Genomic DNA, 11,986 nt, shown 5'->3' on the forward strand with positions numbered 1-11,986 from the left:
TTGATTGCTAGAGGGTACACACCACATACCTGAAAGGCAAAAGGAGTCAATAAATAAACAGAAATAAATAAGAAGCAATTTGTAGCCAATCTTTTTATTTTTATTCACGTGTGTGTGTGCGTGTGTGTTTGTTTTGATTACTGTTTGTTTGCGTGTCTTTTAATTAACGGCGTCACTTGTTTATTACTTTTTGTGATTTGCGTTTGATTCATCATTTTGTTTATTGTGGTTTTTGAGGGCGAATTGTTACGACACGTGCTTATCATATTACGGAGTGCACATTATAAGGAAAGGGTGTCCCCTTTTTCGCAGTTGTGTACGCAACGGGTGAGAGGAGAGAGAGAGAGAGAGAAAGAAAGATAAAACATTACGGGCACCAAAGAGTGTCATTTGAGGAGGACCAACGCAAACAATAAGAGAGAAGAAGGGAGGAGGGTTTGGCCGCACCTGTTCGTTTAATTTTTTTCTGTTTGTTTGTGTGTGTGTGTGTGTGTGTGTGGCCGATTGATATTTGTTTAAATTGGCACACGTCACGTTGCTGCTTTACACGGCGGGTTGAGGAGGAGATATGCCGCCTAAAGGACCAAAGGCTGCACCGAAGGCGGCCGCGCGCAAGGGCCCCCCTGCCGCGATGCTTGCGAAGCTGAAGCAGCACATGGAGCGGCAAAAGGAGGAGGAGGAACGACGGTTAAGGGAGGCCGAAGAGGAGGAGCGGCGGTTGCGCGAGGAGGAGCGACTTGCGGAGGAGCAGCGCAAGTTTGAGTTGGCAGAGCGTGCCAAGGAGAAGCAGCGCCGCAAGGAGGAGGAGCGGCAACTTCGCAAGGATGCAAAAAAGGACGTGAGGAATGGGGCGCTGGAGCGCATGGCGGCGGCAGGTTTTATCCTCCCGGATGTCGACAAGATACGCGAGGAACAGCAGCATGTGCGTGACAAACCGCGGCATAAACCGGAGCCAAAGCCGCGAGAAAAGACGCAGGTGGCGCACCCGAAACAGGTCGAGATGGCGGCAGCGCCCCCAGAAGAAGAGGAGGGGGAGGAGGAGGAAGAGAGCGAGGATGATGGCGAGTTGACGGTGGCAACGGACTCCGAAGATGAGGTCGATGAGGACGACTGGGAGGCGCTGATGGAGCGCGATGACCGCCGCGCCGCACGTCACCTGGAAAACGAACGCATTCGTGCCGCGCGCGTGGAACGCGTTGAGCAGCGGCGCAAAGAGAATGAAGAACGTGCCCGTCTACGTGCCGAGGCGGAAGCAGCGGAACGTGCAAAGCAACATGTACTCGAGAGTGTTGCAAGCCTTCGCTCTCCCATATGCTGCGTTCTCGGCCATGTGGATACGGGCAAAACAAGTCTGTTGGATCGTATTCGCTCCACAAATGTGCAGGGCGGTGAGGCGGGTGGTATAACGCAGCAGATTGGTGCAACATTTTTTCCACGTGAGGCCCTTGTTGGTGCCACAGCGGATATTAATAAGAAATATCGCTACAATTTGAATGTACCAGGATTATTGGTGATTGATACACCCGGTCACGAGTCCTTTACAAATCTGCGAAGCCGCGGCAGCAGCCTTTGTGACATTGCAATCCTTGTTGTGGATATCATGCATGGTCTGGAGCCACAAACGCGCGAGTCCATTCGCCTGTTACGGCAGAAAAAGTGCCCTTTTATCATTGCACTGAACAAGGTGGATCGGCTATATGCTTGGGCAGCAAACGAAAATATGGATATTGAGCAAACACTCTCAAAGCAGAAGGATAATGTTTGCAGTGAGTTTGACTCACGTGTGAATCAGATCAAGCAGGAGTTGATGGCGGAGGGTTTTAACTCGGAGTTGTACTACAAGAACAAGGATATGCGAAAGGTGGTTTCTATCGTTCCTACCTCGGCAAAAACCGGTGAGGGCATCTCAGATCTCCTTCTGTTGGAGATTCAACTTGTACAACAGTTTATGGAGGGCAAGGTGACGTACAAGGATGACCTTCAATGCACCATACTTGAGGTGAAGCCCATCACAGGATACGGTGTGACGGTGGATGCCATCCTTATCAATGGTGAGTTGCATGAAGGGGACACAATTTGTCTGTGTGGTCAAAATGGTCCTATTTTCACGCAGATTCGAGCTCTTCTTACACCACAGCCGCTTAAGGAGCTGCGTGTGCGTGGTGACTACATCCATCACAAGCAAATGAAGGCGGCGATGGGTATTAAGATTGCTGCCAATGACTTGGAGTTTGTTATCCCAGGCACCCCATTGCTTGTTGTGCATAATGGCGACGATAAGGAAAAAATTGCACATGAAGTCATGAGGGAGGCTAACAGTATTTCTGATCAATTAAGTTCGGATGGTGTTGGCGTGACGGTGCAGAGCTCCACTCTTGGTTCGCTTGAGGCGCTTTTGGCATATTTGAAGGACATGAAAATCCCTGTTGCGAGTGCCTCTATCGGTCCGTTGCACAAACGTCACATGATTCAACTGCTCTCCATGAAGCGAAAGGCGCCGCGCTACGCGGTGGTATTGGCCTTCGATGTGCAGGTTTCCGAAGATGCACGCGACATTGCAAAGAAAAACGACATTGATATCTTCGAGGCTAAAATTATTTACCACCTTTTTGACATGTTTACCCGGTACGTTGCTGAATACGAAAACCGTGAGAAGGAACGGGCACGCGCCATTGCCGTTTTCCCAGTGCAGCTGGCAATCATTGACGAGGCCATTCATAAGTCTGACCCGATCATTCTCCCAGTGAAGATTGAGCGCGGGCAGCTTCACCCCGGCACTCCCCTCGCGATCATGAGGGGTGATACGCCGCTACTGCTTGGCCGTGTCATGTCCATCGAACGCGACAACAAGAACATCCCCGTTGCCCGTATGGGGAACGAGTGCGCCGTGAAGATCAACTCGGGAGAGACAGGCGTTGTGTACGATCGCCAGTTCACCAAGTCAGACTCGGTGTTCTCGCTCATCACGCGGCCTTCCGTGGATGCGATCAAGAAATTCAAGGATGAACTCTCAGAGGATGACATTAACCTCCTGGCGACACTTATAAAGGTATTAAAGGTCCCACCGCGGTAAAAACGTGCGCGCAGAGAATGAGCTTCACATCTGCCTGCTAAAAGCGACTTCTTCATTTTTTTTTTCTTTTTTTTTTAAATTTACTTTGAATTGTAAAAGGGGAGGGGAAAGACACGAATAAAAGGGAAAGAAAACAGCAGAAAAAAAAGAAGAAAAAAGAAGGATGGATAAATAAAAAAAATAAATATATGTTTCAATGCGACTGTAAATGCCGGTGAGGAGGAAAATGAAGGCGGTTGGTGTGGACGGTGTGAGGGGGGAAACACGGAGGGCGAATGAAAGGAATGATGAGTAGAGCAGGAATGGCGCGTGTATTTGACTGCTAACGGGGGGGAAACAAAGACGGGGTATGTAGTGAAGGAAATGAAGAAAAAATAACAAATAAATAAACCAACAGCCCCCCCAGAAAAAGAAAAAAAAAGTGAGTTTTGGATGAACAGAGGAGAAAAACAACAACAACAACACAGAGAGACACAAGTGCAAATGACGTGTTGCCGCAATGGCCTGTTACGCTTCTTCTGGGAGGGGCAAAGGAGAGAAGGAAAACAATCTGTCGGGCTCATTCCGGTGGTGCCACTTTGTGTGTCGCCAATCGTTGTGTGTGTGTGTATATATACTCGCTGTGGGATTTGAAGGGGATGATCATTTTTGGACTTTAAATGGAAGTGTTGCGGCTTTTTAACAGTTTTCAACCGTTGGCTTGGGCGGATATATATTGCCGCACAACAAAGCCCTTCACCCCCTCCGCCTTCTTGTTGTTTCTTGTGTTTTTTTTCTTTTTTTTTTTTTTTTTTTTGTGTGTGTGTGTGTGTGTGTGTCTCTCTCTCTTTCTTTTTTTTTTTTTTTGTTTGTATGGATGCACGCATGTCCAAAGGTACATTTATGTTTCTTTTCTTATCTTTGAACTGTACTAGTGTGAGGGTGCACCCCCACCACCAGCACGAGAGGGCAAGTATTACAATAAGCGAGGAAGGCCGATAGTTGGAGCAAGAGGCTTTTATTATTTATACAACATACCTGGACTGTTAGGGAGGGAGAAACATTGGAAGGAACATCTTAAAACGATGCAGGAAGATCGCACTTGGGCTCTTGAAGAGAAGGCTTGGAAACAAATTAAGCACCATGCGGTAGAGACGACGGAACGAGCGGAGAAGCGTTTAGCAGATCTGCGTGAGTTGCACGCGGCTGTGAAGGATCATCTCTTGTTGCTGAATGTGCGAGAGGAGGAAACGATCAGTCGTCTTCACGGGGAGTCCAAAACACTTGTGCGGCAGATCCAAGAGCGTGAAGAGGATCTTATCAAGATGCTGCGAGACGACTGTGCCCTTCAACGTACCCAGATCGAGAAGCTGCAGGAGAGCATTGAGACTCAGAAGAAACTGCTGGAGACGCATAAGTCACAGTTGGAAGAACACAAGCGTGATGTCATTGAACGTGCCGAGGCTCAACGACAAGTGACGGAACTTCTCAGACAGTCTGCCTTTTTTGAGGTGCCTGAACTGCATTGTTACAATGTTAAATCGGCAGCTATTGTCACTGATCGGCACTTAACTCTTTTGCGAGACGTGGCATCTTTTTTTTTCCCCTCTGCACTTACAATACCTATTGCAGACAATTCTATTTACCTTCCGTTGGGGAGAATAAAAGAGAAATGCGAGTCCGTGGTGCAGGAAAATGCATCTATGATATTGCACGATGGCATTCTCCACTACATTGCTACTACGGGTGGCAAAAAGCCCTTTTCTAACCCGGTGGAAAGTGATGCCGTGCGCATTTACTGCGACGCTCCGGTTGTGCTTGGAGAACTTTCATCTCTTTGCAATGCTGTTGACGCGACTCGCACCACGGCTGCTGTACTGCAGCAGACGCAATGTTTCCGCACAGCTTCACAGAAGGGTGCTCGAATAGAAATTGATTTTGGCGACAGACGGTGGGTAGAATGCTCAGCTTATGCACTCCGTCATGGACATGCGACGGAGCACGCAGCACTACGCTCATGGCGCTTGCTTGGGAGTCGTGACAGAGTGCGATGGGTTGTGTTGGATGAGCAGAGACGTAATAATATGCTTGGGAGGTCACCTTTTAACGTAGCATCTTTCACCATTGACGAAGAGCGGGTCTATTCTCAGGTAAAGACTACATGGCATTCTGCTTCTGCTTTGGGATGTGCATTTCGATACATTGCACTAGAGCTTGCGGGTCCGGATGCTGTTGGCAAGTATCACCTGGAGCTTGGGGGGATGGAGCTTTACGGATATCTGGTGAATACCCTTTCTCTATGATAACAGGTGGTGCAAAAATTTGGCTTTAGTTATATATATATACATATATATATTATTTTTTTGTGTTTTTTCTTCTTGTTGTTTTGAATGTATTTGTTTTTTTTCTTTTTTTCTTTTACTTGTATCGTTATCAATAAGATGGCCCGAAGTGCAGAGGCATGACGCATTAAATGCAATGAGAAAGCTGTATCGTGTTTGTAGGCCAGCACCCCTCACTTTCACTGTTTATATTCTTATCTTTGAGTTTTTGGATCCATTGGGCATTCTTTACTCTTTAATTTGTTTCTGCGTTTTGATCTTTTGGGTGCTTTGATCGTTCGGCCTCTCTTCTGATTGTTCTTCAGGTGACGCAGCGCACACACACACACAAAGGGTGAGAAAGAGTGAGGAATATGTCCTGGCAGGGGCCGATGTTGCGGTCCCCGCACTTCACGTACGACGCCTTGCCGTCTCGTTCGCGATTGACGCCCGCGGCGGTGTCCGTCTACAACGAGGTGGCGATTGCCGATCGTGTCGTTCGGGCATGTGCATGGACGGACAACTCCGCTGACTTTGTCTTTGGAGACGGCACGGTGCTCTCCTTTTGTGACGAAATGCAAACATATGTCGCCTTCCCTCGCGTGTTGCACGCACCTTTGAATTCACAGGCTGCATTGGGTAGCAGTGGTCATTCTAAGAGCTTCAACGAGGGTGACATTTACGATGCGGAGAGTAAGAGCCAGGGGGAATACTTCTTCACACCCCTCACGCTTTCCAAATACGAGAATAAAGTTCGGGAGGCTTTGCACATTTACAACTTTTACTCGCCGCGGCCACGCATTGTCACAGGCCTCACGGCAACACCGTGTGAAGTGTGGCGCCAGAACAGCCCGATTGACTCACTTGTCATTGCAGCAGATCGACGCCTTTTTGAGCGTCATGGATCTCGAGCGACTCTATGGTGTGCGCTCCGTCGCATTTCACTAACATTACATGGTGGCCGTGCAACATTTTCAGTGCGTTGGCCCGCACCGGCAGTGGAACGGAACATGGCGCGTTCCATTTTTGTTCGTCCTGTTGATGAACATGGTGTTTTTACAGGAATGCTTGAAAGTGTGCGGTCATTTCATTTTGTGTGGGTGGAACAAACATTTCCCGTGATGGACCCGCCGGAAGCGTGGGCAGAAATGTTGGAGACTGCTCTGCAACTTGACGCGGATGCTCCGGCCGGCAGTGTGGGGGAGGGAAAGGAGGATGGGGCATCTTGTAGAGGCGAGAGCGATGTAGAGGAGTGCTGCTTAGTATACCGCACGACACCATGCACCGCGCAAGATCGGCAGCCGTGTCGCTTTTCAAAGATGGTGCGAGAGCACGTCGATTCGCTCATTGCTACCTCGCAGATGCAAAGCGCGGCATGCAATCGTCTCATACGAGATCCCTGTGAGCGTGTGGCGTGGCGCTACGACGCGGATCCGACAGGTCGTGTGCCACACGCCGTGTATTGGGGCCTTTTCGCACGGAGTTCCAGCACAGCCATAGCACAAACTCTTGCCGTCGGCAAATGTGGAATGGGCGGAACACGAGGGGGAGGTTGGGTGCCACATCCTGCAATTGGCACTGTGCTCGCCATGGTGCGGGAGGACGAGAGTTTGGTTGTTGCCGAGCCACAGAGTCAGAGTTACGTTATCCATCATTGGCGCCGCGATGGAACATATCATCAATACCACCAGAGCCCAGATGGAGAACTCGGTCTTCCACCAGTTATTCCACTGCATTGTAAAAGAGGTACTGGGAATGAAGTTGGTGAGGAACCTATTGGAATGGTCTGGGGGCAAGATGGACAGAATAAAAATAATAGCCACGACGAATCCTCGTTATCCATGATGGCGAGTGAGGAGGCGGATGGTATGATTACTTCGAAAATTGCTACCCCGCCACTGTACTTTAGTGGAACTCTTGAAGAAGCGCCATTATCTGCTCTTCATCGCGGTCGTTACCTTCCTGATGTGGGTGCCTCATGTATTCAGCTCTCACAGTTGAATCTTGCGTCTCTACGAGCGCATAAGCAAGAAATGCTTGGTGGCATCGCCTCTGCGACTGCGGGTGCTTACGCCACGGGGACAACGGGCTTTACGACGGGGGAACCCACCTTCGCTGCAAAAGGAGGGGTGGCGGAAGCCGCACAAAGTGAATTGCAGCGAATTCAGATGCGTTTTGTGTCCAATGATCCCGCTCTTGCCGAAGCCGCGGCGAAGGGAAACGTGGTCTTCCTGACAAGTTCCATAGAGGCAGTTGGAACCTTTGTGGCGCTGACAAATGGCACCATCCGCTGTCATTTTGACGACCGCACGATTCTTTTTCTTGTCCCGGGTGCGGATGATAGAGAGGAAAATTTGGTGGCTACTTGCCTTTTCCGTGACGCCACGCAGTGTTCAATGCGGCTAGTGAAGTGTGCTCAACACCATCGAATGTATCGCTATGTAGCTCACGCGCTACAGTTCCGCCGCTTTTCTCGTCTTTCTCCAGAGGCACGCACGGCTGTAATGAATGAAACAGCTGCATTGAAGTTGCAGTATCTTGATGAGACGGAATGGCAAAGAGAGAGAAAAATGGAGTGGGAACTGCAACAACTGCTCAGTAGAACAGAAGCTCTCCTTTCGGGTAACGATGAACTGAGTCGGTTGAATCACTCGCTGCTCCGCGAGGAGAAGGAAAATGCCTCGTCCTACTTTTCATGAAGCAACCGTGGCATTTGTTTTTTTTTTGTTCTTGTTGTTCTTGTCGCCGCATAGAAGGAATAAACGTTTCATATCACTTTCTTTTGTTTATTTTTTATTTGTGAGTTGCGCGTGTGTATTTGGAGGGGAAGGCGAAGGCGAAGGCGAGGGTTTATTGTTGTGTTATATTTAACAAGAACGGCGCGAAAACAATTCTACAAATGTCGGATTGTTTCTCTTGGTTATAGAATTACAATAACGTAGAAGTTAAGTGCCACACCGATGCCTGCGGGTGTGGTGAGAAGTATACATACACACATGCATACATACATGTATATTCATACACATACCTCTGCTCTTCCATTGTTGTTTCATTGGTTGCTTCCATATGGATTTAATTATTTAATGGTATTTGTAATGTGACAAGCGTCTTTTCCCCCCCTTTTTTTTTTCTTTTCTGGCTCATGTGGAGGGTTTCCCTTTTATTTTTCTGTCCAGGTCTTGTTGCTGTTTTTTTTTTTCTTCTTGTTGTCGTTTGTTTCTTGTGGCGCCCCCCCTCCCCCCACTGCGATTGCACAACGAATGGGGCGGGCCGGCGAAGGAGTTAAAAGTTGAGTGGAATTCACAACAGGGAGTTTGGCAAAAAGAAAGGAGGAAGAAAGGAGGCCCAATACACACACAAAGAAAAAGACAAACACACCCTGCCGCTCTACCGTGGCGCCTGAGAATGAGACAGGGACAGGGACGACAAGTACTCACACCCTCTTTACCCGTCTCACAGGAAGTGCAACTGACAGAAGAAGATGAACAGGACCGTCGTTGGATCGTGGACTCCGAATCGAGGAGCAGTCTGCTGTTTCTAAGCGTCTCCAGTACGACAACACCTCATAGCCGACGAAATATTTCCTTTTTAACAAGTCATGTTGACAATTTTGACGAGTTACCTGTTTCTCACACGCGGAAAATATCTGTCACTCTCCCATTGCCGCAAATTGTTTCTGGCCACGTGAGTGAATTGCGGACGGCCAGTGTAGACCCCGAGGTGGCGATGCCAGCTTTAGTTGACAAGATGTCAATTACAGCAAAGCATGAGCCCCCTATTTATAATATCCGTACGGTTGTACGCAAAGAAAACCACCCGTTATGGTCACCCTCCACACTGACACAATTGGAATACTTGTTTGGACTTCAGAAATTGGGACATTCAAGTCTTCCTAAGGACGTTCAAATGGCCTGTTCCGGAGAATTGGGATTACCAAGAATAATGGAGCGACCTTTATTATTGTCAGAGGGAGAGTCGCATGGAAGCTGCTCTAAAATAACGAGTATCGGTGTAGGGGAGCAGCAGCAGGATTCTGGATCGTTGAGAACGTCGTCCAACGAATACTTGGCAATAAGGGATCGAACAGACCCTTTAGGAAGAGAGCAGCTTTGGGCTGTATGTCATTCCTCATTTGAGTTGCAAACAGGGCTTCAGGGATTGGGGCCGCGCGAGGTCGCCAGCCTTATTCCAATGTTGCTGCGTGATGAATCTGTCTGTCGTCAAGTAATTGTGGAGAAGGAGCGTCACGAGGCGCTTCTTACTCTTGCCATGCCTCCACACGCGACGTTTAACTGGATCCATCCAGCACTAGTAGCCGGTATTGAGGAAATAACTATCATGGAGGAAATCCGTCGGAAATATATTTTGGAGGAGGAATCCAACCAAATTGCTCCAATATGGGATTTCTATGTCTTTGAACACCGATGCTTGGTTGTTGGGACAAAAAAACTCACCTGTTTCTTGCGGCGGTGGATTTTAACTTACAGGGGGCGCAAGATGCGACAATTGGAACAACTGAACAGTTTATGGAGGCGGGAGGAGAAATCCCGGTTGGAGATTATCCAAACATGGCTGGAAGCCCAGAAGAGGCTTTTTACTCGCTTGGTTATTGCCACAGAGTCCCAGTTCCGTGTTGTCATTGAAGAACTGCAACTACACGCGCAGTATGCCCACGGTCTTATAAGTATCTCTTTGAAGGCGCAAACAGAACTATTTTTCCACCTGTACGGTGCAGTGATGCCAAGAGCTATCGCCTGCGGGAGAATCTCAGGTTGTACCCGATTTAAGTTACTTGATTTAAATGATCAGCACGGACGCGGCTGTTTGAGCAGTTGGGAAGAAAAAGGACGTCTTGCCATATCTTGTATGATGCAGCGGGAGGCTTTGGAGAAGTTTTTGGAAGGTCCCAAGCGTCAACAAATCGTGGAGGAGGAGTTGGTTGCGCGTGGGAGGCTTACATGTATTTTATTTGCTATGCTAGAGCGCTGTCACCGACGTGAAATTGAAATTGTGGAGGCCTGTGAGTGTCAGTTAGATGTACTTCCCCACTTCAATGCTCCGTTGGCATTGGGTGAGCAGCAAAATGAGGAAAAGCAGGCAGTTCTGTACCTAACGTCGGTGCAGGGGTGCCCTTCGTAGGGAGGAGGAAGGCCAAGTGGAGTTGAGAGAAAATAAGAATGAGGACGGAAAGAAAAAGGAAAAAGAAAAGGAACTGAAAGCTGGAACACCACCCTTCATGACTTTTCTCGTGTTGCTGTACACCACTGCGACGCATTCTTTTTTCCCACTTCCATGTGATGTAACGTCTTTTTTATTTTTTATATTATTTTATTTTATTTTTTTGTAAATTGCTGGCAAAGATGGCTGTGGGTTGTGGAAATATTGTGACATTACTTTTACTTCAAATTTTTTTTTTTTTTTCTTGCTTTACAGGTGTGTGAGGAATCGTTTCTTTTTTTATTGTTGTTTTGTTGTTGCGTGTGTGTGTGTGTCTGTTTGTCTGTCTTAGAACCTTTTCAAATGTCCATCGGTGCCAGTGCGATGCGTCTTATTATGCGTCAAATTCAAGACATTGAGGCGAACCCCACGGATGGTGTGCAAATTCACAGGTCCGACAACCTGAGCGAGTTGCTCTTTGACCTCACAGGGCCAGAAGGGACCCCGTTTAGCGGTGGCATCTTTCACGTTGTGCTGTACTTCGAGGAGGGATACCCGGAGATACCGCCGCGTGGGGTCTTCCGAACGAAAATTTTTCACCCCAATGTGGCAGAAAAGGGAGACATTTGCGTCAATGTCCTTAAGCAAGACTGGAAGCCGAGTCTTGGGTTGCGTCATGTGCTTACGGTTATTCGCTGCCTCTTGATTGAGCCAAATGCGGAGAGTGCGCTGAACGAGGAGGCAGCCCGGCTTCTTCTTGAGGATTATGATGCCTACAGACGGAAGGCGGAAATGATGACTAAAATACACGCCATGAAGGGCACCAGAGCACCACACGATGTACCGCCGCCATTTCTCTCAGACGACGGTCGAGAAAATGGCCAGCTGCTTAGTAGAGGGACCGCAAATGTCGGAAGTGCCAGTTTGCCTGCGTCAGAAGGCTTTGTGAGCTCCCAACTCCGTAACGCATCGGAATCGGCGTTAAACAAACGGAGCGCTGTGGGCGGAACTTCCACGAATGTTGTTGCTTCCAAAAAGGCGGTGGAAAAGAAGCGTGCCGCTCTGAAGCGTATTTGAGAGTCATGAACGCATCTATTTATCTACATATAAATATATAAATAAATTAGAAAATGTTGTACCGTCTCTCTCTTTCTCTCTTTCTGTGGTTTGTTCATTTTTTTTTTTTTTTTTGTCTTTGTTTTTTTATGACGCATATGAGGAGGAGGGGAAGAGAAAAAAAAGAAAAAGAAAAACTTTTTTTTTTTTTTTTCTTTTAAAGGGCTGGGGGTTTTTTTTTTTTTTTTTTTTGTCTGAGGTATAATTTGGATGCATTGCGCTCCGATACAGAGAAGCAAAAAGAAAAAGAAAAGGGAAGGAGAAAAGACAGAAAAGGGGTTTTTTTTTTTTTTTTTTTTTGGGTTGGGGCCATTGAAGGGATTCTTGTATCCTGCAATTT

The 11,986-nt window shown here is 47.9% G+C and overlaps 5 protein-coding genes across 5 annotated transcripts, besides 17 other annotated features; all 5 read left to right on the plus strand.

Annotated features, from left to right (window-relative positions):
• Window positions 1-11,986: a sequence feature (heterozygous, Esmeraldo-like haplotype).
• Window positions 330-360: a microsatellite.
• Window positions 468-499: a microsatellite.
• On the plus strand, window positions 569-3,073 carry Tc00.1047053511111.10 (translation initiation factor IF-2, putative; the record flags this gene model as incomplete). Its single annotated transcript, XM_801874.1, has 1 exon — window positions 569-3,073. The coding sequence occupies one exon, from the start codon at window positions 569-571 to the stop codon at window positions 3,071-3,073; it is 2,505 nt and encodes an 834-aa protein (XP_806967.1).
• Window positions 1,019-1,048: a microsatellite.
• Window positions 3,128-3,156: a sequence feature (AT_rich).
• Window positions 3,168-3,258: a sequence feature (A-rich).
• Window positions 3,841-3,868: a microsatellite.
• Window positions 3,869-3,891: a microsatellite.
• Window positions 3,892-3,923: a microsatellite.
• Window positions 4,138-5,355, plus strand: Tc00.1047053511111.20 (uncharacterized protein; the record flags this gene model as incomplete). Its single annotated transcript, XM_801875.1, has 1 exon — window positions 4,138-5,355. One exon carries the CDS (start codon window positions 4,138-4,140, stop codon window positions 5,353-5,355), a length of 1,218 nt encoding a protein of 405 aa, XP_806968.1.
• Window positions 5,386-5,408: a microsatellite.
• Window positions 5,411-5,472: a sequence feature (T-rich).
• On the plus strand, window positions 5,748-8,072 carry Tc00.1047053511111.30 (hypothetical protein, conserved; the record flags this gene model as incomplete). Its single annotated transcript, XM_801876.1, has 1 exon — window positions 5,748-8,072. One exon carries the CDS (start codon window positions 5,748-5,750, stop codon window positions 8,070-8,072), a length of 2,325 nt encoding a protein of 774 aa, XP_806969.1.
• Window positions 8,358-8,388: a microsatellite.
• Tc00.1047053511111.40 (hypothetical protein, conserved) lies at window positions 8,779-10,512 on the plus strand (the record flags this gene model as incomplete). Its single annotated transcript, XM_801877.1, has 1 exon — window positions 8,779-10,512. One exon carries the CDS (start codon window positions 8,779-8,781, stop codon window positions 10,510-10,512), a length of 1,734 nt encoding a protein of 577 aa, XP_806970.1.
• Window positions 10,690-10,713: a microsatellite.
• Window positions 10,894-11,607, plus strand: Tc00.1047053511111.50 (ubiquitin-conjugating enzyme, putative; the record flags this gene model as incomplete). The annotated part of the gene is made up of 1 exon (XM_801878.1): window positions 10,894-11,607. One exon carries the CDS (start codon window positions 10,894-10,896, stop codon window positions 11,605-11,607), a length of 714 nt encoding a protein of 237 aa, XP_806971.1.
• Window positions 11,635-11,656: a sequence feature (AT_rich).
• Window positions 11,705-11,735: a microsatellite.
• Window positions 11,819-11,838: a microsatellite.
• Window positions 11,926-11,946: a microsatellite.

This window comes from Trypanosoma cruzi, genomic scaffold (assembly GCF_000209065.1).
Source record: "Trypanosoma cruzi strain CL Brener 1047053517051 genomic scaffold, whole genome shotgun sequence".
NCBI classification, from domain to species: Eukaryota; Euglenozoa; class Kinetoplastea; order Trypanosomatida; family Trypanosomatidae; genus Trypanosoma; species Trypanosoma cruzi.